Genomic DNA, 27,988 nt, shown 5'->3' on the forward strand with positions numbered 1-27,988 from the left:
CTAAAAACATACATAAATAAAAAACACCCACTATATGTGCCTGTCACTGAAACCTGAGAGCCACACAAGATTTACAAAATTAATAATTTCAGAATTATCACTCAGTGAGTCATTTAGCCATGTATACTGTCTCCCAACAGAATTTTTCTTCCAGACACATGAAAACATAAATATATATTTAATTTAATTACTCAATAGCTTTTCATTAAACTCACAAACCCTCTGTAGTGCCTTCTCAAACCCAACCTGGCAACTAAGGGTCCCTTACTGCAAGTGTGTGTAAATTTTAAGTGTCTAGCATGGAATACGTTTGTCAACGGTTTATCTAATCCTACTTTATGGAGTGTGTAGCTTTTCAAATGTAAGAAGATGCACCATGGCCATATTGCAGAATGGCAATGTCAAGATACATCAGGCTCAAACTGTGAAAGAATGGTTGGGACGGTGCATGAAGGATAATTTTCACACATGAATCATCACCTCTGAATCCAGGACTTAAATTAATTGAAAGTCTTTGGGATGTGCTGGAGGAGACTTTACAGAGTGCTGGACTCTTGCATTGTCAATACAATATCTGGATCTTGTTTCACCTCTTTATGGAAATAAATGCTGTGATGTTATTTCCATCAAGAAGCTGATGAATCTTGACATTTTCATCCTGGAATACGGCCAGGATGAGTCTTCCTACATGGTTGTTTAAGAAATGAAAAGCTACACACTCCATCAGTTTGGGTGCGAAGAATTGTTGCCAAAAATGCTAGAAACAAAAATCATTGACTCATTGAGCATTTGTCTTGATCCAAACAGTGACCTTTTTTTGGCAGGGCAATGCATGCGTGTGCATACAGCAGTACAACAGTTTTCAACTGTGATAATAAATAAACAAATAAAACAGCATTTATTATAATAAATAAGCATATAAGAATGATTTCTGAAGGGCCTGTATGTCTCTGATATTAACTATTAAAACTGAGTTTGAAAAATAAATGATCTAACCCACTGAAGATCATTTCCATGTGTTACTTGTCATTATGGTATTTCATCACTGTCGGTTAAAAACAGACAGCTCACTTCTTGTACGTTTTGGTGACTTTAAATGTAAAAAAAGAACATTGTAATAGGTGATTTATGGCATGTACATCATTAATATAACCCAGCAAACATCCATTTACTTTTTTAGCTCAGGCTTGCCTTGAGAAAAGCATCTTTATAACTACGCTGTTTTCATATTGCTGACATAGTAGATTTGATGAATAATTTGGTAATTAGATTATGAATTTTTATTACAGTCATGCATGCTTGCAGGTCTTGAGTTACCTTTTTAAATGTTATCAGTCAAACTAGGAAAAAAAATAACAACAAGGGGTGGTTTATACGATGCAATTACGGGGTATAATAGCACTGTCAGCAACCTTTAAACAGGCCGCCATTTCATACAATCAGAATGCCTGGGAGTACAATAATCAGCATACAGTCTTTTCCATGTGAACTCTTTAAATTAATTTAATCAGCATTATGTACAGAACAATAGCTGGCCAACAAATAAAGGATACATGTGGGAATACAAAACACAAATAAATCCCTTTAAACTATTATGTCTAACTTAAGATAATGTCAGGACAAAAGAAATCAGAGTGCAGCTTTCCTTCACTCAATCTCATGCACCGAACAATTGGATTGAGAGCAAAAGAATTCCCTACTACAGAATCAGATCGTTTTCAGATCTTTAAAATGTTACAAAGCAAAACTAAATGCCCATTAAAAAAAGATATATATATACATACATATATATATATATACATATATATATATATATATATATATATATATATATATATATATATATATATATATATATATAAGAGGATGTTCCAAAAATTTCCTACAATTACCAAAACCAACCAAAACATTTTTTTCTAATTACTTTCCTTTTTATAAAACTGTCAAATTTTACACTGAATAAAATAATTATATTTTACAACAATAGAACTTTCAACAGTAAAATAGGTTTCTGTTTGAGGTAATTACATAGTTCTGGTACTTGTACAAAATAAAAAATAGATTTCTGTCTTATCTCCTCCCCCCCCACAAACAACCAACCGCAAATGGTTTGTTTGTTTATTGAACTTTTGTCTTCTTCGCACACTATGGTTTAAACTTCATATCCTCATTGAGGTCAAAGTCTTTATAATTTCAGTTTTCCGAGGCATCATAATCAATGACTCTCCTCAATCCCCCTGTGTCAGTCACCGCTGTCTTCCTCAAGAAAAGACTGAATTTGGAACAGCACAAACACACTGCTTTATATCCCAGCCACTCCGTCCTACCCAAAAGACTTCGCAGACTATGCTGCGTCTCATTGGGAGCAATACTGTCAGCTCCATCAACAACAAAATACTTGCTTTCCGTGGCAACTGCATGTCGTCTAAATGGGTACAACCCTAAGCCACTAACATGTAGGGCTTAAAAATGTTCAACTCCCAGACCTCAGCAGGAGAGGAAACAACCTGTCGCTCAAAACGCACAGTGAATGGAAATCATTCTGTACTGATGCTGCCATAAAGAAAAAACAAAACAAAAACGTTTCTCTATAAAATATACACCTGAAAACCTCAAATATGAGTAAAGGCACCGAAAAGGTTTCTGTGTCGCTCGCTTAAAAAACCCTGGTTCTGTTCAACAAACTAAAGTTAATCCCTTCAGAACATTTTCCTTCCTTACAGTACACTCACCTGAGCGAATGACATTTACGGAGAAAAAGCTTAAGATTTAGACAACATATTTGCTTCCTTTATCATTTGAGTCAAGCAGTTAAACCGAGTATAGTGACTAATGAAATGATTGCTCTTTCCAAAGGTTGAAGACCCTGCTTGATATTAGATTGACTGGACACAATGTAGATTTAAGTTTACAACTCCGTAAACAAAACCAGCACTCTTTGAAAACCTTTTAAACAGAATCTTACAAGCTCAACATTCAAAAATGTTGTCCTCTCAGATCTAGCCACTTTAGGACCCTAATAACACACATTACGCAAGACATATATCACATACGTCCGTCGATCGCTTTCATTCGTCACATGACCATTCCAAACAGTATCCAAGTGGTTTCTGGCACACACACTCACTATTTGACTCGCTTTCGTCTATGGTATGCGGCACAAAAAAAAAAAAAACAGCACTGTCACTTTAAGGCTTCGCTTTTTGTTGAACTTTTTTTTTGCGAAATGAAGGCCGTACTGTGGTTTATTGCATAATTGGTTTGTTACTCGTTATTGTCAACATCACTACTAATCGTGTTACCGTAATTATCACTATTGCTATGTACAAATGTCCAACGTCTGTAACAGTTTGTGAGTGTGATCAAAACGGTGTCTGTAAGTGTGTGATGTGCTGATTGGGCGTGGCAGCGTTGGGGGTGGAGCTGTTTGTCAAGTGTGTGGAGGTTGGGGAATCTGAGAGCTGTAGCTCCTCCAGTTTCTTCAGGTACTGATCCCTCAACGCCAGTAGCTCCTTATAGCGCTGCTCCACTGGACTCTGTTGCTGATACACAAACACACACAAACATTCATTCATACACGTGAAGTGACATCTGTCAAATATCCACCAGAGGGCAGCAAAAACACTCTTTGACTTCAAATAAAGACAACCGATCACATCTGCACCACAAAACATTTTTGATAGTAGGATGTTGGAATACTAGTTTTTCAGACAAGCATTTTATATTAATCTATAATTTGCTGGATAATTATGATTAAAAAGTGCAGTTTAATCAATAATGGCACTTTGGTCTGTAAACATTACATTTATACGTTTCATTGGTCTATTATTTTTGTACAGCATTAATCATTGTTAGAACTATGTGGTAAAATGCTAGAGTGACTCATCCAAAACCACTGTGACAGAATGCGTCTGGCTGTGTGTGTGTGTGTGTGTGTGTGTGTGTGTGTGGGGTGATAAGGACAGTTTGAGTGACAGTTCACTACAGTGCCAGGACGTAATTAAACTGGAGAGAGAGGATTTTCTGCACCGCTGAATCGGACGTGCACACACACACACACACACACACACACACACACACACACACACAGATAAACACTCAATCCCACCCAGAGGCAAAAACACCCACTATTGAAAAGATGCACATGCACCCCCTCCCCCTCCCCCCTTCCAAGAACAGCTTATATAAATATATAACCCAAACAAGTCAGCTTAAATAATGCTTAATAACATACAGAAGCTAAAGAAACTACACCCTGATTGTGAAATGTATGTCGGTACCTGGTGTTGTATGCGAGGGTTCCACCGGATGTAATAAGTCACCCACAGCTCTAGGTGGCGCATGCTGGCTACAGGGTACAGTACGCGACTTGACTCTGGTGTGTAAAAGGGGTTTGTATACAAGGATGTGTCGCTGTTGATGAAAGACCACAGCGACACCGTCTTCATCCGAACATTCTAGTGAAACAATTCAGACAAAAGGAAAATCAGAAAGCTGGAATTTTTAATGAACCCTAATCTATTATTTAAAGTCAAACTATTCTTCCATGCAAGCATATACATAGAAACACACACATTAAAGTACAGGTGATTTAATACACTGGTATTATAAATATTAGTAATACAGATGGTAAGGTGTGGAATCCTTTGGTTAGCAGTGGTACTGTGCTCCCTAACATTGTTGCACGGGACGGCTCTAGAGGGCCACCAGAATGAATGTTTCATCTCCCCAAAGTGCGTTCTACTCCGACTGAGAGTCAGTGAAGCATCCCTTTTACTCATGCTCTACTTCACACAATGAGCACAGAGAGAAATAAAAGGCAATGTGTGCATGCGAGAGAAAGCAAGCAGAGGCCAATATATCCCACTGATGACAAGTGCCTTCCAATAGGCAGTGAAGATGATGGGATTTTAGAGATTAAGAGACAAAAGGTGTGATAAAGAATGATACAGTGAAGCACAATTTAATAGGTCTAGGACATATTTCCACAATGCATCAATTACTGATAGATAAATATAGAGTGAGGTTCAAAATATGACATTAAAAATCTAAAAGCTGAGGTTCAATTCTAATTTAAACCAGAAATAAAATGTGACATTAAATAGTCAAATGTACACATTTCTTAATCTAACTTTTTACTTACTTTTCATAAATAAAAGAAGATTTTTCACAAGTGGTCACATCTTTAAGCCCTATTGTATCTTCTGCCTGCTATAGACGCAAATTCTGCAATCTTACACTGAATGACATGGATCTAATAAACTTGGGTATCAATATGTATGTAGACTGTACGATGATGACACCTATTGAACCGTATGATATGATGCAAGTTAGTTTAGAATAAAAGATCCTGAGCATGCTCTACTGGTAAACTAGCCTGGATGCCAGCCGAACTTAGCCCCGCCCACAACAATTTTAGGTCGGGCAGTTCGGTCTGGCCTTGCTCCATAGAGGAGTAATTATCCCCGAACAGAAACTGTTCGGACCAATGAAATCATCAGGGCGGGCTTTAGACGATGACGGACAGATGATCAACAGTAACGTAATCATGCACGTCATCAAAGGGGCTTGGATTAGGGGTGGGCGATATCTCGATATTTAAAATATATCGAGATATTTTTTCAGCTCGATATGGATTTGGACATATCGTATATATCGATATATTGTTTATATTTAATTCTGATTCCGCCACTTTGCTTGTTTGCCTTCCCTGTGTTGTGCTCGCGGAGCCTCGCGCGCCTCCCGCCTCTTGCTTTGTTCCCCCTCCCCTCGCGTGTTGTCTCATTGAACACGGCTGCTTCCACAACCAGGTGAGGATTAGTTATCAAGCGTTGACAAGCGCTTGTTGACAAGCGCGCACGTTGTTCAGGACTCAGTTTAGAGACCATGTTTTTCTTCTAACACAACTGCTTGCTAAAATTCATAAAGAAATATTAATGTTCATCATAGTTCAAATCGCACGTTTCACCCACAGTCAGGTGATTGACACTACTGGTGCGAGACGCGGTCGCAATCATGCCAGTTTATGATCTGTGTCTAACTGATCGCATAGTTTTCGGTTAAAATGTCAAAATGATCGCATATCATTTGAAAACATTTAAAAAGTATTGCAATATCATTACTATTATTATTTTGTCAGCTTTATCACGGGATTATGATGAATAGGTCTATACACGTTTTAACCAAGAGGAAAAACGCGACATCCCGGGTGTCCTGAGACACGCGGTGCTCTTCTGTAAGTTGTACTGTATCATATTATCATATAGCCTACCTTCTGACATTCATATTTCGTTCTGTAACTGGAAAAGAAGTGAAATTCAGCTCATGTGTAGCCTACATGATCTGCATGATGAGTTTGAATTTTGTCAAACTCATGACAAACATCACTGTTTGAATTTTGATACAAATTTAACAGAAAATGGTGTTATGACAAAATCAGTTTATTTATATCTCAGTCATGCCCCATCTTTCTGCAAAATGCTTACTGTTTACTTTAACTGTAAAAAGGGGAGTCTTTGATTCATCTTTTGAAAGCATGAAATAAATGAAAAGAAGGCAATATTATTTATTTTCTTTTACAGTTAAATTATTATTATTTATGTAATCAGGGAGTTTTTTTTTTTAAATGTCGCAAAAGCACTTGACTACCTCTTTGCACTTCAATTTAAAAAAAAGAAGTTTTTGTGGTATTTGGCATATTTGTTTTTGCTGTAGTTTTTAGGGGGTTATTTTTCCTGTAAAGATATCGAGATATATATCGTATATCGAGATATAGCAAAATATATCGAGATATATTTTTTGCTCCATATCGCCCAGCCCTAGCTTGGATTATATTTTTTCAAATCCTAAACGGAGAGCTTGTTTGTATATGCATTCACCTTCACAATTTCTCTCAGAAATGATGATCATGTTGGGTTATTACTCTGTGCATCATTAAATTATTTTATTTTTTTACAACACCGACAAAGATCGTGTATTCCAGCCTGATATCAGCGCGTGTGCAGACAGGGTTGCCAAGTTTTTACAACAAAACCCACCAACTACTAGCCCTAAACAAAAGCTTCTCAGGGGGTTCTCCGGGGGAAAAATGGCATTTGGGGGGTAAAATGTGTGTTATTTTGGCAAGGTTGCCTTCTAAAATTCACACTCATGGGTCTATATATCACAAAATAGTCGCTTCAACCTGCGGACATAGAAAACAACCCGCGGGGAAAAAAACGCGGACTTGGCAACAGTGCAGTTGAGCTCTGTTGACATTTGACAATGCGTCACTTCGTTGCTCTGATTGGTTGTAGGTCTGTCCAATTGATGTCTTTCCTGGTTTGGTTGAAAAACACGCCTCATAAGCCATCACAGCCCAATGGAGCAGTTTCAGACTCATATTCTGACTAGAATTGAGTATGACCACGTCAGGCTAGTGGTAAACGAATAAAGATAGATGAATCGCATTTTGGCAAATGTGGTTCTTATGCGCGCTGAAAAAAAAGAGGAAGCGAAAGAGGAGAAAATGGATGAGGTCATGCCTAGGGAAAGAGGCCAACTTGGCATGGCAATTTTGCACATGGAGATTGAGATAAGTCGTTTTAAGCTTTAGTGCCATGTTGCGTTGATCAATATGGCATTTCATGTAGCATTTTTATTGGCTATTCAGTAGATGTAGGTCATAGTAGCAAACACACTGTGAGATGATCATGCTAAATTTATGGCTCTGTTAGAAAATTATTGCAGGCTATCTTTGGTCACCATTTAGGAGCCACGACCACAGAAATCACCACGACTGGTCATCTTTTGTCTAGGAAAAGCCAAAATCGCATGTGTACGGCATTCAAGGCCGATTAATTAGTATTTTGCCAGCATCGATATTCCATTGTCTGGTACATCATTCAGTGGCACTATGTATGATCAGTAAAAAATGTAATGTTTTTTTGTTTTTGTTTTTTTTTCACAGCAGATTAAAGGTGCATGATTATGAATAACAATTGTGTGTATCAAACAGATCACGATCCTCCCAGGATTCTGAACAGACAACTAAACAAAATAATGTAATTTACTAGAGGTTCTGACAAAATGGTACGCTATTTGAAGTAGAGACCTGTGGGCGGCAATATATTATTGTGTGCGGGTCGCAGGAAAATAAAATTATTTGCGCAAAGTGAAAATATCTAACAAAATAAAATAACTAGAACCAAATAAACCTAATAAAATAAAAACAATTTACAGAAGCTAACTCTCATAGGTGTGTAACAGCCAAGCCTACCACACAGGCAAAATGTCTGCAACGCATGACGCATGAGCTACAGATATTAGTAAGTTATTAAAGAAAGGAACATGCAGAACTACTGGTCTATTTTGTTATTGAGGAATAAGGATATGTTTTGTTTAATGTTTGAAGGAATTACTAAAAGCAAAGAAAGCAGTAGGCCCTAGGCTACTTTTCATTTGAACATTAAATAAATTCAGGTTTATTATTATTATATCATTTATTAGGCCTATTATAGGTATATATATTTTTATTTAGCCTACATTTTTTTCTTTTTTTACTGTATTCTATGTTCTAAGTCCTTAATTAAATACAAATAAAATGAAAGATTTGTTTATTTTCCTCGTATTTAAAAAAAAAAAAAAAAAAGCAGGCAGAATATGCAATGTATATATAAAAAAATACTTATACGTTTACCCGCGTGATTTTGCGAACGGGAGCAGGATAAAACTTGATTGTTTGCGGGCGGGAGGAGGCGAAAATAATATACATACATTTCTGCCGGAGTGGGACAAAATCTTGGGGGAGAAAAATCTGTCCCGCGCAGGTCTCTAATTTGAAGTGTTAAAGGGTTCTGTCATTAATGACTCACCCTAATGTCGTTCCACACCCGTAAGACCTCCGTTCATCTTCAGATCACAGTTTAAGATATTTTATATTTAGTCCGAGAGCGTATCTAAGTGTAGGCACGTTATACTGTCCATGTCCAGAAAGGGAATAAAAACATCATCAAAGTAGTCCATATGTGACATCAGTTGGTTAATTAGAATCTCTTGAAGCATCAAAAATACATTTTGGTCCAAAAATAGCAAAAACTACAACTTTATTCAGCATTGTCTGCTCTTCCGCGTTTGTTTTCAATCCTCAAACAAAGACTCAAATGGTCATGAATCAGCGGATTGATTCATGATTTGGATCGCCAATGTCACGTGATTTCAGCAGTTTGACACACGATCCAAATCATGAATCAATACGGTGATCAATGACCGTTTGAATCTTTATTTGAGGATTGAAAACAAACGCGGAAGAGCAGACAATGCTGAATAAAGTTGTAGTTTTTGCTATTTTTAGACCAAAATGTATTTTTGATGCTTCAAGAGATTCTAATTTACCAACTGATGTCACATATGGACTACTTTGATGATGTTTTTATTCCCTTTCTGGACATGGACAGTAAAGTGTTCACACACTTTCATACACTCTCCGACTAAAAATAAAAAATCCTAAACTGAAAAACTGTGTTAAACTGTGTTCCAAAGATGAACGGAGGTCTCACGGGTGTGGAACGACATTAGGGTGAGTCATTAATTACATTAATTTTTAATTTTTGGCTGAACTAACCCTTTAAAGGTGATTTGATGTATTTTGACTTCTTCTGTAGACATCAGTGTTTTATAAAAAATATAAACTTTTATTCCAGTACTTCTCTGATAATAAGAATATTTGTAACAGAATTAACAATAGTTTGTTAATCTGTTTTATACCTACACATGATAAATGCTTTTTCAGTTTCAACGCAGAGCTGAATGTTCCTGTGTGGTTATGTCAAAGGTTTAAAAGACAGGGGAATCGTTAGCAATGAGGAATGAGACAGAATGGGTGTTTAAAACGAGATTGCGATCTTTTAACGATTAATCGTGCAGCTCTACGACAGATGCACATTATGGTCAGGCTCGTATTACAGATAACACTATCAGGAGGAAAGGTTTTACTAATATTAACTGATTGTGAATGATGTGTGTTTGTCTTTTCTTACATTGCTTTCACGGGCACTCTCACAGTTGTAGAGGAAAGTGCCAAAGCGGCAGCTGAAAAGGTGATCCAAGATAACTACCAGAAGACGTTCGTTAAACTCAAATGCTGTTGGGAACTGTAGAGGTATAAAAGTTAAAAGCATTAAACTCCAAATAGCTGTGAACTCAAAAATACAAAACACAGAGAAAATATATTCCAAATCTGTATGATTTGGGTTCTGCTGCTGTATATAAAAAGACATATTTAGAGTAAAATAGCTGCCACTTAAGACTCTGTTTTCCAAGAATGAAAGTTCACTGTGAACGTCCAAAAATAGCAAACGGTACCATAAAAGTACCAAATACTACTGCTGATGACATCTAATCGTTTTGAGGGAATTAATAATGAATTAAAAAAATCTCATTCAAGGTTGCATATATATTAGACGTACACTCACCTAAATGATTATTAGGAACACCTGTTCAATTTCTCATTAATGCAATTATCTAATCAACCAATCACATGGCAGTTGCTTAAATGCATTTAGGGGTGTTTTCCTGGTCAAGACAATCTCCTGAACTCCAAACTGAATGTCAGAATGTGAAAGAAAGGGGATTTAAGCAATTTTGAGCGTGGCATGGTTGTTAGTGCCAGACGAGCCAGTCTGAGTATTTCACAATCTGCTCAGTTACTGGGATTTTCACGCAAAACCATTTCTAGGGTTTACAAAGAATGGTGTGAAAAGGGAAAAACATCCAGTATGCGGCAGTCCTGTGGGCAAAAATGCCTTGTTGATGCTAGAGGTCAGAGGAGAATGGGCCGACTGATTCAAGCTAATAGAAGAGCAACTTTGTCTGAAATAACCACTCATTACAACCGAGGTATGCAGCAAAGCATTTGTGAAGCCACAACACGCACAACCTTGAGGCGGATTGGCTACAACAGCAGAAGACCCCACTGGTTACCACTCATCTCCACTAATAGGAAAAAGAGGCTACAGATTGCACAGATTCATCAAAATTGGGCAGTTGAAGACTGGGAAAATGTTGCCTTGTCTGATGAGTCTCGATTTCTGTTGAGACATTCAGATGGTAGAGTCAGAATTTGGCGTAAACATAATGAGAACATGGATCCATCATGCCTTGTTACCACTGTGCAGGCTGGTGGTGGTGGTGTAATGGTGTGGGGGATGTTTTCTTGGCACAATTTAGGCCCCTTAGTGCCAATTGGGCATCGTTTAAATGCCATGGCCTACCTGAGCAATGTTTCTGACCATGTCCATCGCTTTATGACCACCATGTAGCTATCCTCTGATGGCTATTTCCAGCAGGATAATACACCATGTCACAAAGCTTGAATCATTTCAAATTGGTTTCTTGAACATGACAATGAGTTCACTGTACTAAAATGGTCCCCACAGTCACCAGATCTCAACTCAATAGAGCATCTTTGGGATGTGGTGGAACAGGAGCTTCGTGCCCTGGATGTGCATCCCACAAATCTCCATCAACTGCAAGATGCTATCCTATCAATATGGGCCAACATTTCTAAAGAATGCTTCCAGCACCTTGTTGAATCATTGCCACGTAGAATTAAGGCAGTTCTGAAGGCTAAAGGGGGTCAAACACATTATTAGTATGGTGTTCCTAATAATCCTTCAGGTAAGTGAGTGAGTGAGTGAGTATATATATATATATATATATATATATATATATATTTGATGTCAATGATGCTGACTGCTACAGGTTCTTAAGTCTCAAGGTGCCGTTACATTTACCATTTTTCTTGTGAATTATCAAGGTGGTGAATTGCAGTAATTTTAATAGGCACATATTTTCTTTTATCTCTAAGTAAAGTACGGGGGGAAAAGGAATTTGCTGTGTGTATATCAGGGTCTTAAATCAGCATCCACATTAGTTAGATGGAAAATAGCACCTTAGACATTATGAAAAATACCTCCTTTTGTGTTCCACAGCAGCAGCAAAGTACACATAGTTAAGACAATTATTTCCATACCTGTTTAGTCATTTGCCACACGCAGTCAATAAATTGCAAAAAGATAGGCGACCTGTCCTGATCCGCATGGTTTTTGTCTCCATGGCCGATTCTCTACAAACACACACAAAGTATGACATAAATACCCAATAATTTTAGTTTTGATTTTTTACATAAAAAAAAAAAAAAAAAAAAAAAAAAAATCGAACAAACATGGAAGATGTAGTTTTCCCTTAATTATGGTCTATCAACTATCAACATTATCAAAACAATCACATTGATTGCTGAAAACTAGGTCTGCACGATTAATCGAAATCGAACCGCAATCGCGATTTGGCTTGTGTGCGATTATGAAAGCTCAAAGGTTGCGATTTTAATTAAATAAATAAATGGCCAGTGTGTTAGCGAAGAGCGGCTCTGTGATAAACGCTGCTCCGTCTGAAAGACAGCGAGTTTGAGTCGTTTATAACATGCGTTTGAAAAAGCAACACGAGTCAAACATCTTCACAAACTAGTGAAGCGTTCATAAACCTGTTCAGCAAAAGACAACGTTTAATAACATGTTTTACCTCACTTCATATCGCCAGTCGAGTGTGTGTGAGCTGATGTGGCTTCTCATCAGAGTGAGGCAGACGATGCGTTATTTTATAGCAGTCTATGTCAATCAGCACTGCATTATAATACACTTTATTACTATGAAAATACCTTTGACGGCTTGAAGAACTCAAATACACCATATTTTGCTGCAGTCGTGTTTATTGTCGTCATCTTTAATCAAAGCGTCTCTATCTTTTCTGTTTACAGAACGTCATTACTTCTCTGAGGCAAATGTGGCGTTTTCCGCTCAAGGGCGCCCTCTGACTTTCAGTATGAATTAAAAACTTTGGATAATCAATAATAAGAAAAAATTATACTTAATACATTTTAAAACTTAAAAAATTATAAATTTATTGGACAATCCATGTTTTTCTTCAATGTACAGGAGTTTTTTTCCCCACAGTGGATGCACAAGAGGTTAATATTTCATATTAAAGACAGACTTTAAGAAATTGAAATCATATAAACAACACACACACACACACACACACACACACACACACACACACTCACACACTCACACACTCACACACTCACACACTCACACACTCACACACTCACACACTCACACACTCACACACTCACACACTCACACACTCACACACTCACACACTCACACACTCACACACTCACACACCTTTTATTTAATTTTTTTACAATAACTCCTTAGGCTTAGACCTTTCTAATGTTTTTTTTAGTCATAGGCTGTCTGCATATTAATGGGGACCCAGCAGGTAACCCAGCAGTTTTTTTTTTTTTTTGTAAAATAAGTTTTCTGTAAAATATTACAAAAATAATAATAATTAGTATTAGTATTATATTGTTATATTTATTCAGACATACTCTTTTTATTTGTAATTATGAAAATGTTATTGTAATGGTAATACGTCTTATTTTTTAAAATATTTTAGCAGTAATAATAATCATAATTATTATTATTGGTCACATTAATATAAAAACACAAAATGTTATATACACACACTTTACATTTGTAAAAAAAAATTATAATAACAATAATCGCATTTTAAATCGTAATCGCAATTTTATCCAGAATAATCGCAATTATATATTTTCCCCAAATCGTGCAGCCCTACTGAAAACCCATCACTATATCGTGTGGTTTGGCAGATGTAAGACTTTGTAAACTCACCGAGGCGAACTTGTGTCCAAAGCCGATCCATTCCTTCTCCAACAGCACCTGGAAGCCCCTGAGAGTCCTGTAGTACGAGTCCAGCATCAGCATGGACAAAGAGGTGAGCTGAGCTGTGCGGTCCCAGCCGTCACTGCAGTGCACCACCACAGAGCTCCCAGAAGACACCTTATCAGCCACCTGGATGGCCCCTGATAGCACCAACTAGAGCAGGAAGGTATGTAGCTACATTAGACTATGTTAAGTTTTATAATATATTTAGGAATGCATGAAAAAACAAACCTTAATATGCTCTAACCAGTGGGTGGACTCCAGGCTGGAGAGCCAATGAGACTCCTCCACATTGGGGTAGACAATGTCTTTTAGCTTCTTCAGTGACTCCCTCATGACATGGATATTATGGATGTCTAGAAAGACCAGCTCAGCGTTCTGATATGCATCGTCACCCTCATAACCCCCACCCGTGGCCTGGAGGGGAAAGGTTGAGAGGTGTACCGGTTATGATAGGTGATCACGTAAACGAGAAATTCTGCACACTTGCAATCACATTCAATGTACCTAAACACATTGTGCAAGAGAAATTACTGGATCAATAATGCCATTTCAAAATGCTCTGTCAGCGATGTTCAGCAGGGCAAAAGCTTTCTAGCACCTCTGTGGTGGTCCATTATGGGTCCACTTTTTGATTTTAATTAGTTTGGCAACACACAAAAACTGAAAACATATTCATGCAAGCACACCGGTTTGTTTATTTAATACAAACCAAGAGTCCAAGTCTGACTGGAAAACAGTAACCAGCCCATACCTTCAGTGGATAAGGCCATACATTAGATATAAGGTTAAAAAAAAAGTATTCAAAATCTCTCAAGAACTTCTTCGAGATGATTTTAAATATCTTAGGTCTGCCAATAACCCCATTTATTAGTAACCTTTTGGAATCTGACCTTGTTTGCCACAGCGTTGACGTTTGGCCTGGCGTCATAGATGGTGAGTTTGATAGTGCCATTGGCCTCACGGATAAGGTCCAAATAACGTTCATCATCTTTGTTGCGCTTACCGCTCATGCCCACCAAAGGCTGGCTACACCGTGTGATGACGGCATGGTTCTCTTTATGGAACCACGACAACACCTGAGAGTAGAAGGAAACCCATCATCATCACACATAGTAAGGTCATAACCGAACATAAAACATTTTCATGAATCTCAAGAAGAAGAATAAAATAAAAATGTTACTAACATCTATGGATACACAATATGTATAAATACCAACACTGAGCTGTTACAGTTAATGCGATTCGAATCATGAATCAATACGGTGATTTATTACCGTTTGAATCTTTATTTGAGGTTTGAAAACAAACGCAGAAGAACAGACAATGCTGAATAAAGTCGTAGTTTTTGCTATTTTTGGACCAAAATATATTTTCGATGCTTCAAGAGATTCTAATTAACCAACTGATGTCACATATGGACTACTTTGATGATGTTTTTATTCCCTTTCTGGACATGGACAGTATAGTGTGCCTACACTTGGATACGTTGTCAGACTAAATATAAAATATCATAAACTGTGTTCTGAAGATGAGCGGAGGTCTTACAGGTGTGGAACAACATTAGGGTGAGTCATTAATGACATAAATTTCCTTTTTGGGTGAACTTACCCTTTAACAGACACAAAATGCAATTAAAATGTCTGTCCAACAAGAACAGGGCCCTTACATGACAATGAGATGCGTTTAGCCACTTAGCACTTGTTTCAATTCCCCGGTGTTGTCCTTTAATTGTGTATCTGTCGATATTGGATGTTTTTGATGATTGTATTATTTAATTCTTACTTAAGAATTAATGCTTACTTACCAATTTTAACATTGAGTTTATCTTTGATGTCATGTAACAGTTTATCTTTAGCAGATCAACAAATTAATATTCACTTTTCATGTACATGTTGTAATGCAAAAAATCACTTGTAGCATTTAAAATGTCTGCTCAGCGTTTTTTTTAAACATTTATTTAGACAAAATAGCATAGAGTTTTAATATTGTTTAATGTCATTTGTTGGAGTCAGTCATTAAATTAAAATAATTATTGGCTTATTGTATCAGCCAGTATCGTAATGTTGGTGCATCTATGACTATCATCATACAGATGTATAAAAATCCAACCACATATCACAGTGCATACATGAAAGACAGTTCATGTATTTCATAAATCTGAAAAGCTCTGCTTTATTTATGCTCAAAAATCTGACATTCTCCAAATTTTTCCACAGCCTTTTCCTTATGCAACAGAAGCTTGAATTTGACCTTCCAACAGAAATCACACCATTATTCTGACCTTTCATACTGCTCATCTGTAAAAGAGCTCACCGGAATGCGGCAGCGAGAGCGGAAGGTCGCCACTCTTTTAAGATCTTCCTCAGTGGCCTTGTATGGTACAACAAGAATTGTGGGATATGTGTCACACAGCTCGTAGTTCTTATTGATGAAAGTGATCCTCCACTCACTATTGGGTAGACCCTGACAAACAGAACAACAACACCACCACATAATTTTTAATAAAAGAAAATGTGCACTATGTATTGTCATAAGCAATTACATTAGCAACATATCAATCTCAATTGAATCGTGAGTGTGAGCAGTCCTGGCATCTGGTCCTCACCTGCCTTCTGTACTCTTCCATGGGCTCATAAACGTTCCAGCCATTCTCCTCATACTTTTCCTGACTCAGAAAGGCAAAGAGTTGCTGCGAGAGTATAAAAAAAATAAAAAATAAAATGATTGAGTCAGTTAAAGCAGCATTTCATGCATTTGGCTACTGATGAAAGCAGATTGTGAAATGCTGAAATGTTGACAAAACACTTAATCAAACTGTATTAAATGCAAAGATGATTTTTTTTTAAATATAATTTTGAAAAGAAAGTGTGAAAAGTAGCATTTGAGAATTAAGTTAATAACACCAAACACTAACCATTCCATGAGACAGAGGGAAAGCATATTTGAAAAGAATCTCAAATATGTCTCTTCGACTGTGGCCTTCTTGCTTCAGAGCAAATCGCAGGTTCCTCATGTCCTGATACACACACACACACACACACACACACACACACACACACACACACACACACAGATTTAAGAAAATAAAATGTCATGTGTTCAAAAGGGGATTTTTGTTCTGCTCTAGGCAACCCGGTCACATTTCATATTCATTTTAATATTTTTGTGACATGTTTTTTTTTTTTTTCAGGATTTTTTGATAAATAGAAACTTCAAAAGAACAGCTTTTACATTTTATTATATAAATTATTTATAAAATTAAATATATTTAACTTTTGATCAATTTAATGCATCCTTGCTGAATAAAATCTTACTGAATCCAAACTTTTAGTGCATAAAAGTGATAATAGACCAAAAACATTTAAAATGCTTCCTTTAACATTAGCCGTTATGGATGTGGATGTGGATTTCTCAGGCCTTGTGTGAGCAATACCTTGCAGGTGATTTCTAACCCGTAGGAGTTCTCTCCTCGACTGGAGGCTCCGCCCATCTTCTCTACACGACTTATAACACCCAAGGGCACATTCAGGGTAACTGGTGTTTCCTTAAAACAGGAAGTGACAGAAATAAAATTATTATCATTCTTACACACATGTATGTACTATAAACACCACCTTTATAAACCACTAAAAAGCCTGTACCACAGTTCTTTGCAATCTCACAAAGTTTTGTTAAAGGGATAGTTCACCCAAAAATGAAAACGTGATTTTTATCTGCTTACCCCCCAGTGCATCCACCTCATATTATATATATATATATATATATACATACATACAGACAGACAGACAGACAGACAGATAGATAGATAGATAGATAGATAGATAGATAGATAGATAGATAGATATTGAATTCCTTATTAGTGCCTGCAATCTCACAAAGTTTTGTTAAAGGGATAGTTCACCCAAAAATGAAAACGTGATGTTTATCTGCTTCCCCGCCAGTGCATCCACCCCATATAGATGGATGGATGGATGGATGGATCGATAGATAGAAACACAAACAGGGGGCTCTGAGCCAGAGAGATCGGTTCAACTCCGGCCCTAAAAATGTGCTGGTCTCAGGAAGCTGATTTTAGACTGTTTAGTCAGGTAACAACACGTTACCGTTCATTTCTCAAGTCTGTGGAAATACATGGCCAGTTCGCAAAAACTATTTATGGTGAAAAGAGCTATGTGTGACACTAGATCATCAATCTTTAATATGAAACTGGTGAAATTTCCAAACTACATGCTTTCTTATAACTCAACAGTTATATAAAAGTCATAACTTGAGTACCACCAACTTTTTTTCTTGCCCTTACTTTGCCAAGCTGACAGATCATGGCAACGGACCCAGGCAACGGTCAAAATGTCCACAAAACAGGACTGCAGGTGCCCGCTATCATGTGCCAAACAAGGACAGAGCCAGAAACAAGATGAAAGCCTTTCTCTGATATGATGTGATATGAAATCCCTCCTTCCTGTCCTCTCATATCCTACTCTTTTCTCTGGTAACACAGACTAATAGATGTGTGCTATTATAACTAAAGTAGAAACTACAATTTTATTCAAACTAAAGAATGCAGATACAAGCCTTTAAAGGAAAAAAAATTGAGGAGGGAAAATGGAAAGAAGAGGGAAATGAATAATATGGTTTTAAACAGAAGATCACCTGGCATGGCCTCAGAATAACTGTGCCTGAACACTTAGAGAATTAGAGAACTAATGCTTTGCATTTTGAAAAATGAAAATGAAAGTTTCTCTTACTGAGTCTGTGTTCTTGAAGTAGAGTCTGTAGTTGGTGATGGACACCTTTCCTTTGACTGCAGAATTAAAAGGGCACATATAGATGATCTCTTTATCTGAAGAATAAAACAGAACAGGACAAACAAATAAAGTTCAACATTTATTTAATACCATAACATCTCTCAATAATAAACTATTATATAAGTGCAGAAGAAAACAATATTACTTTTGACAAATATATTTGATCAAAACCTGCCTATTTACCAAAAGAGTGGTCCTCCCTCACTGCCATTTTGAGATCACATGACCAATTGTCTAATATTATTACACACAACCGAGTGATGCAACATTATTGGCAAAATATGTTGGTTTTCACTTGTAGGTGAACATTTCCACCACCTACTGGTCTGGGCTGTGTTTCCCAAAAGCATCATAAGCGTAAAGGGATAGTTCACACAAAAATGAAATGTTGATGTGTATCTACTTACCCCCAGGGCATGCAAGATATAGGTGTGTTTGTTTCTTCAGTAACACAAATTAAGATTTTTAACTCCAACCGTTGCTTGTATAATGCATGTCAATGGGGTCTAATTCGAATTAAATAAATGGTCTCTACGATCAACTTAGGCTTACGATGCTTTTGGGAAACACAGCCCTGGAGTGTAAAGCACTGGATGGCACCCAAACAATCAGAGTACAAATAGAACAAAAAGTGCAGTGTGACCGTCCCTTATGACATAAATTTCATCATCAGCATAGTATGTTTCTAACTGCATATACTCTGTACGCTCATCTCACAAGTGCATCATGAATTTTTCTGCACTAATTTGTTTCTTCACAGGGTGGCAACACTGGCCTTTTGAAAGACTGGCCTGTTTTACAGTTGAAAAAAAGAAAAAGAAAAAAAGAGGAGACAACAGAACAACAAACTACTTGAGACGGCAGTAACAACAGATGGCTGCATTGATGAGTGCGTGTTTGGGAGTTTAGAGATACTCGCAACTCTAGCTTAAAGATCAAAGACATTTTTTAATGCACAACTTTAGGAGAGAAATAGTGCAGACACAGAACAGATGAAACTTTCTAGTGTCATTCCTGTGTGTTCACGGCACACAAACTACTAAATGGAGTATACTTCGAAAGGCAATTCCTTTGGCTATATGCACACATTAAGAGTTTGCATCAAAACTGAAATATACTTTAGGCTTTACAAGGAGACAAATTTGCAATGTGATAACTTTACTATATTAAAAAAAATACTACTTTAACAGCCATACCTAATCAGGAGTATTAAGACATTTCAAAGTGCCAATATTCAAATAAATCCACAAATATGACCAAAAGGCTTATGGAGATATCAGATTCATTCTTGTTCAATGAGAGCCCACACACACACACACACACACACACGCACACACGCACACACACGCACACAAGCGCTCTCACTCACCGATCACTCGCTCTTCTCCCGGCAGCACGGCAACATCTGCCAGCAGCTCCATCTTCAGGCTCTCTCTGGACGCCTGTCAACACATGCGGGAACATTGGGTTGACACGGGTGCATCCCTCACATATACACACACGCTCTCATATAAGGATGATCACAACTGCTTCGGCAAATAATACACTATGCGTCTGAGCATACCGAACTGTACTCCGTGGCATCTGATAAGAGGAAAAAATAACTGTTGAGAAAGAAATTCTGAGTGACGGGAAGTAATGGAAGAGGAAGTAGTGAAGAGAGGAAAATGAAGAGTAAGAGGACACTGTCCTCTTTCAACCTCAGTCTGTGAACACCAGTTTGATGCTCTGTGTGTGTGTGTGTGTGTGTGTGTGTGTGTGTGTGTGTGTGTGTGTGTGTGTGTGTGTGTGTGTGTGTGTGTGTGTGTGTGTGTGTGTGATCAGGGATCCAGATTGTCTTTCCCTGGGCTATTTTCCTGCTGCCAGTTGAAGGTTAGTGAACCGGAATGCGAGCTAAGAGTGCCATTCGCTGCGTGTAGTCGTTTATTCTGTCGGCCTTTTGCTGCTGTTCAGTGTTTTGCACGTTGCAACCCTGTGGGCAGATTGAAGCGGGGGCTTCTGGGTAATAGTATAGCCGTGTTCTCGAGATGACAAATGGAGCAGCCAAACAAACACACGCAGTGATCCCAGCTGGGCAACTAACCTGGTTCAAGAGGTAGTTAGGTAAACAGAGAGGACAGACATGGCTAAATACAGCCAACTAGTAAAAGGATTAAAAGAAATACTGTTAAAGACATATTAAAGGTATGTTCTGCTGCAACATTCATCTGCAATTGTGCAGTCTTCTGGGAGAGAAAGAATGAAAGACAGACAAAGATAAAAGAGACAAACAGAGGCAATCACAGAGACAGATGGACGGTCCTTTGTACAAAATCTCTCTAGCTGTCCTCAGGGACCCTGAAAAAACAGAGACTCAGGTTCTGCTGCCTATCACCTGCCAGGTGTTACAGCTCCACTAACATATGTATGGAGCAGCAGTCTTCTGGCTTAAGCCCCAGCGACGTGCCAACTCCCTGTCTGCCTGGAATCCCCTCTGCCCAGAGAGGTTACATGTGCCAAACCAGACACTGCATATTTATATGCAAGGAGGGGCGCTTGATCCTTTTAAAGGAAACAATCTATTTGGTTAAAACCACTATTACAAGTTCCCAGTTGAATTGCACAGTTTTTACACATTTAGCACTAGCAGCATGCAATATTTGAGCAGTGCTGGTCAACTTGACGACTGCTCCACCGGCGGTGGTATACCAAAACACATTTTTGTATGTGAATGCTGTTTTTATGCAAATATTACAACAGGAGTGAAGCATAAAGCTTTGTTTATGAACGAAAAAATAGATATTAAATGTTACATCGCAACAACGGAAACATTTATATTCGTGCCGAATGAGAGCTGTATATAATGAGCCCGTAAATTTAAGCCATTTGTCACATTTGTGTTCTGTTTTGTGATCTGCTCCCCAGATTTTCCAATAATTTAACCATATTCCACGAGTTATATCACTGGACATAGGATCTCGTTTCTTTTCTCAAATCTTCACTCACGTCTCAGCCATTTTCACAGGGAATTATAAATGTTTTTCCTTTCATTCACTTTTAATTACTATATTCGCTTCCTTTACTGTGGTAAAATGCTGTATGACAGATACCTTTTTACTTGCACAACAAATTCGATTTAACACTGTTTGAGCTTGTTACACTTGGTATAGCACGTCAAGTTTATTTATATAGCACATTTCACACAAGCCAGTAATTTAGTCCTGCACTTACAAAATATTTTTTTTTGCTTTTAAGACAGCAAGTGTACAACATTTACAAGTGTACAAAGCGATGCTTTGGAACAACAGGAGAATACATGAAGATATTATGCTGCCTTTAGGTGCTATCAGAAATGTCCTACTTCCCACTTCGTGATTTCAAGCTTGTCGCATTCAAGTACTTTGTTTTGCTGGACATCAGGTTTATTCGTGCCTATGTAGTGTATTGTAACTTTCAAACATCCTAGTAATGTCCCAAAACCTTCTAAAAATGAAGAGCGGTAGCAAAGACTTTATATATATATATATATATATATATATATATATATATATATATATATATATATATATATATATATATATATATATATATATATATATATATATATATATATATATATATATAAATAATGCACTGCGATTACTTATAAATGGAGGAAAGCACAATGCCCAAAATGGTGAATAAGGCCAGCTTTCAAAATGAAAGAGCACATCGTTCATTAGTAAAGTCATCGCATCACTGCGGCTGCCATTAGAAGCTCTGGTTGCTATAGAAACAAGTGTTGTGACACGCGAGCTTAGAACTGCGCATTAGCTTTCTCCAGGCTGAAAAATACAGTTCTTTTGCCGTGATTAGAGTGTTTGGAAAAACAATTTATGCGACAGTTGTTGTCAGATTTCAAATATGAAATTTAATTGTAATGTTGGCGAACAGTTTTGGAGAATTGAATGTTTCCCTATTCAAAGAGATAGGAGCTGCGCTTCCATGCCCGAGAGACGTTTCAAAGACGTTCGCCGAGTGAAATGACTTGTCTTAAAGGGACTTTGGCAGTAGGCTATATATGATGACGCATTGATCTTTGTGTGGAAATATAATACGAACATTATTATAATACGGTTACCATTATTTACTGATACTTTTAATGTTTTAGTGTGTGGTGTGTAGTTTCACTGATGGACGAACTAAAATAAATACGTTTTTTTTTTTTTTTACCATGGACCAACTACCTGAAGTGGTTGGGGAGGTGTGTGTGTGGGGGGGGTTTACACACACACACAGTAAAAATATATATTAAAAACTGCCACGTCACAGCCCTATGCAATATGCAAGCATATTATTAATCACTCAATAAATTACTGAATAGCTATGCTGGACTGAATGCACATTTTGGTCTTAGTTCAGTTGGATAGTAAAATAATAATGTGGACATTTTATCAATCAACATTCTTTTTAAAATCACAACCCTGAAATATATATAGTCCTGCAAATGCGGTTTAAAGGAGTTCAAAGTGATGTAAGTAAAAGAAGATGCTATCAAAAGAATGCTATCTATGCCTCTATGTTCTACAGCATGTATATGGTTGATTAATTCTATAGGAAAGCAGAGCAAAGGGCAGCTCTATTGATACCAGCGAAGTGTATTATTTATTCATGCAGAAAACGAAAGTCTAACCCTCCTACAACAGCAATGCAAAGGGGGAAAATGAGAAACAATGTTACAGTCAAGGACATGAGGACGGCACAATTATAGCACATCTGCACACAGGCTTCCCTCACGTTTTGACTGGAGCTGTTCCCCAGAGGACTGGAGTTGTAAGGTGCTATAGGAGCCGAGGCCATCACTGGGTTTGCTTCTTCCACCGCTACTGAAAGACACAAGAGAAATGGCATTTTTCTTTTGGCTCAACAATAAGGACTTTTTTTTTCTTCTGGCTGGTAGTTCAGATTTGTAGACACTTTTGAACAGTAGTGTGTGTAAGCCAATGAATAACTTTACCATGGTATCAATTCAATTAGCAACACCAATGTCTAATACATCACAGTATTGTCAACCGCCCCACTAGCGGTGGTACGCCAAACAACTTTTTTTTGTAGATGAATACAAAACTGCTTACATACAAAAGGCTAGCACAATAGGTTAAAAATTAAATGTTACATGCTGAATGAGAGGAGTACATGAGCCCATAAATTAAAAGGAACTGTATGTAAGAAATGTATTTCAATGAATCAAAAAATGGCATCATGTTCATTTAAAATACTTATATCAATGACAACAGTGGTCCGACCAGGATATTGTCATTTAAAAGTTGTTGTTGCAGCCCTCAACTGATGTTGATGTTGACATGTTTTTTGGCCTGAAGCGCCAAATGTGTTGTGTTTGGGCATCCGGTTTTTCAGATCTGCTCTAGTTACCACAGCTGCAGCTACAAACATTCCTGCTGGATCCTGCAGCCTATCTGGCAACCTCGAGTCAGGGGGAGGGGGAGAGGGATACACCTGCAGTACCAGTTTTGGCCACAATCTCACATACACTTCCTTTAAGCCTTTTGTCAGCTTTGCCATCTGGTCAGTTTTTTCACAAATTTAACAATGTTCCACTGGGCAATGGGTTTCTTTCCCCAACTCGTCACTGGTCTTACACTTGTAGAAGATAAAATTTCCTCTTCAAAACCTTTTACAGGTGTCAGATGCTCTGGAACATTGGAGAACACATGAATATATTAGACAGGAGACATGGGCTCTCAAAGCACAGAGAGGACTTTGCTTAGTTCCAAAGTTTCATGTAATTTGATTTCTATGATTTTCCATGTTCAAGGACTTTGTACTGTTTAAAGTTTGAATCACATTACAAAAGAGGTGGACAGTAACTAAGTACATTTACTTGAGTACCGTACTTAAGTACACTTTTTGAGTATCTGTACTTTACTGGAGTATAATTTTTTCTGGATACTTTTACTTTACTACATTTGAAAGACAAATATCGTACTTTTTACTCCACTACATTTCTATCAAGGTCGAAAGTCGTTTCTGTCGCAGCTTTGAAAGTCGGAGGATGATTTTTTTCACCTTTAAACGTTTTTTTTTGTTGTTGTTGTTTCAGACAGTCTATCAGTAATCTCTCTTATAGGGTCATATACATTTTCCCAACTTTTTTTGAACACTGATCAGTTCAAAGCAAAATGGAAAAAGACAGTTCTTAGGCACAAGTGTGTGCACCCATAGCTACTTTGAAAGTATGTTTCAGTTTTAAAAAAAATCAATGTTAGTTTTGTTGGCATACATACACTGCATTTCTTATAAAATATTAAAAAAATATAAACATCTGGGAGAAAGAGAAGAGTAAAGTTGGGAGAATATCAGATGTGTATCAGTGTATTGGATCCGTGCATTCGGCCTTAAAGTGACAGCAGCTTTATAAAGAGCTTTGTAACTTATATACAAGTATTGAAATTAGTTTAAGTTAGTCGTATGCTAGTACGTCAGATGGAGCATCACTGACTGGCTTAAACCATGATGACAGTGTGCATTTATACAACAATAATAAAATAATGCATTGGCATAAAAAAGGAAATTTACTTTGATACTTAAGTACTTTTGAAAACAAATACTTCTGTACTTTTACTTGAGTAAAAATCTATTTTTACAACTTTCACTTGTAATGGAGTAATATTTGACCAGTAGTACTTTTACTCAAGTAATAGAGGTGTGTACTTTGTCCACCTCTGCATTACAAGCATAATGTCTGCATTGTGTCTTATTTGAGAATACCAAACCATAACAAGCATTATGTAAATATAAATATAAATATAAATATAAATAGGTGTAATATGGGCCTAAAGCCTATTTAGTGCTCAAGCGCACATATAAACAGCTATAGAGAGAAACGCATTTCATATAGATTACATAAGCACAGAGTATTTGTTTTCAATTTGAATTGGTTTGTATAGAAGAAGACTTTTCATGCTTTCAATTTTTATATTTTGAATGCCTGTGAGGCAAGTATCCTGAGTTTCGGTTCATTTTTTGTGACGCGCTCCAGTTTACAGAGATCGAAACGACAGACAACACATCCTGTTTGTTTTCTTTATTTTACAAGGTACAACATTTTCTTGTTAATGCGAGTTTACACAAATAAAAGTATACCCTTTATAGTTTTGAATGATGCATTATTTAATGACCAAAATTAACAGAGTATTCAACGACGTTTCTGCACTTGTCAGGAGAAAAATGTAAATTTCGGATTGCGCCGACGCCTCCACGTCATATAGTAAGAGCTCTATACTTCAGTTTCCACACTCCGCACAAACACTTGGATGTGCGCAGAATAATAGCACACATTTATCTAGATTAACGTAAAAAACAAGCGGCTGTAAAGTTGCTACTTGCATGTTTCAAATGATAAGCCATATCGAGGTCGATGGATGATAGACGAACGCTTGGATTTCCTGACTTACTGTAATTACCACAAGAACCCGGTGTAAAAAATCTGTCCCTCACGGACTGTTTTGCTTCACCCTCGAACTCAAAATTTTGTTTGAATAGGCCTCTTCTAATCGACTAACATTTAGTTGACTAAATAGGGGCAGCCCTAAAGTAAGACATTAGTGTCACTGTCAACCGATTTTATCTGTAGTGTTGCGGTTAGACAGCTGTAATGAATCTCCAGGACAGAAATTATGATATCATTTGCACAATGTTGATATCTTCACAGGGCTCAATCCGAGAGGCGGGATAAACTTTGTCCTTCAAATTCCCTCTGCACGCAATTGGATAGCGCTACAACCAACCAGAGCAACTCCGAACACATCTTTTTTTAAGAATGACTTCAGTGCCGTTCCTTGTTCTTTTTTCAAAGAAAAGCTTAACCTCAAGTGCTCCAGAGTCGCGGCCAAAGCTGATTTGAAAGACCGGCGTTTGCCAGCTTCTTTGTTTTCAAGAAGGACGCGGAACCTCCGCAACTCTGCCGTCATTATGTTAAGCCCGCCCATCAACTCTATACACAATGTGATTGGCCTAACTAGAGTATGGTTTTTCCAGCTCGCAAGCCAACGGAGAGTTGCTAGATGCCCTGGCTGCAAATTATATTTGCTGTCGCTAGGGTGTGACTAGATTTCTAGGCTACTTTTATGCTATATTATTATTATAATATCAATAATTTATTTATTATAAATCAGGTGTGCTGCTTAATATTTTTGTGGAAAGCTTGATACATTTTTGGCTATTTTCATAAATTGGCTATTTTTATTGATATAAACTAAATCATTGAATTGTTTGTTTCATCAACTTTTTTTTTTTTTAATACAAAATGTTTTTTTTAAAACAACCCAACACCACAATAATGCCACAAGCTTTTTAGTGTCTGCCCCAAAAACCTTTCAACAAGGTCTACATACAGACCACATCCGGACCTCAGAACCTAAAGCCATCATTTAGGCTAAATTTACACATTTGTAATAAACTGAACTGAAACTGAACTGAAATATAGAAAACAAGTAATTTGTGGGGCAATTATGAAGCTCATAGGTTCAAATGGACACCTGAGGGCATGACACATGAGGTTAGCGGTCAGATATAAAGATGTACATGATTATAGCACCAGTCTGTGGGGGAGAGAGAGAGCGTTATTTAAAACGATGACAGGACTGTTGTGGCTCTGACATGACGGGGCACATTTACAGTCTTCATTCAAGGTGTTACAGCTTTAACTGCACTTCAATATTCAACACATAACACAACATCCCTTAGCCTTAAAGCCGTATACAAAAGTTGGTTAGCCTATACATTTAAACTTCGAGATAAGAGATAATTAAAACAATTCATACAAGGCAGATTCACTTACATCTGTATAAACTCGGAGCCTGAGGCGTTTCATGTCCGGATCAAACACGACACGAGTAGCTACACACTTTCACTAACTTGTGTGATGATGTGATGGAAAATTATGATCAGTATTAATCTGGCCCACACGTATACATATCCACTTCCATTCATAGTGTCAAACAATGACAGATATGCACATACTCATCGAAAGAAGGCTCGGAAGTGTCTAAAAAGTCCACTTTTATAACTTCCAGCGCTTTCGAGTGAGCCCTTCCACTGTGAATGTATTCCAGCACAGGACTGTGACCAGGAAATAGCTCGGGCCTATCTCTACGACAGCTATCAAGTGCTACATTTACCCCGGAGTCCGCTCCAAGCAGCCCTAAATACAGACCAGACCCGCGTCGAAAAGTCATAAGGTGCAACCCGAGCAACCTTGGGTTTGCAAATGTGTTTACTTACCCAGAAACTGCAATTCTCCGTTCCTCAGATCGCCAGTCTGTTTTGCACCGCCGCAGGAAGCGCTCAGCCCGAGTCACGTGACAGCGGTCACGGCGCTCATTGGCTACTTGTCAAATCATGTAGCCTACTGCA

At 37.6% G+C, this 27,988-nt stretch overlaps 1 protein-coding gene and 1 long non-coding RNA gene across 3 annotated transcripts; one reads left to right on the forward strand and one right to left on the reverse strand.

Annotated features, from left to right (window-relative positions):
* Positions 1–1,864: 1,864 nt before the first annotated feature.
* mtm1 (myotubularin 1) lies at positions 1,865–27,956 on the reverse strand. Of its 2 annotated transcripts, none has more exons than XM_067443293.1 (15): positions 27,857–27,956; positions 23,351–23,439; positions 19,965–20,037; positions 18,536–18,630; positions 17,224–17,334; positions 16,705–16,806; positions 16,396–16,479; positions 16,104–16,253; positions 14,681–14,866; positions 14,019–14,204; positions 13,737–13,940; positions 12,011–12,103; positions 10,017–10,130; positions 4,281–4,457; positions 1,865–3,542 (listed from the first exon to the last, which is right to left on the reverse strand). In XM_067443293.1, the coding sequence occupies exons 2-15, from the start codon at positions 23,411–23,413 to the stop codon at positions 3,363–3,365; spliced, it is 1,818 nt and encodes a 605-aa protein (XP_067299394.1). In that variant the 5' UTR covers positions 23,414–23,439; positions 27,857–27,956; the 3' UTR covers positions 1,865–3,362. The 2 variants fall into 2 exon arrangements, with proteins under 2 accessions (XP_067299394.1, XP_067299401.1); XM_067443300.1 differs by having other exon boundaries at positions 23,351–23,436; positions 27,857–27,927.
* On the forward strand, positions 14,769–16,144 carry LOC137075146 (uncharacterized). The gene is made up of 3 exons (XR_010905000.1): positions 14,769–14,902; positions 15,252–15,355; positions 16,007–16,144. It is a non-coding gene; the product is annotated as an uncharacterized lncRNA (long non-coding RNA).
* Positions 27,957–27,988: the final 32 nt, after the last annotated feature.

Source organism: Pseudorasbora parva, chromosome 1 (assembly GCF_024679245.1).
Source record: "Pseudorasbora parva isolate DD20220531a chromosome 1, ASM2467924v1, whole genome shotgun sequence".
Taxonomy (NCBI): domain Eukaryota; kingdom Metazoa; phylum Chordata; class Actinopteri; order Cypriniformes; family Gobionidae; genus Pseudorasbora; species Pseudorasbora parva.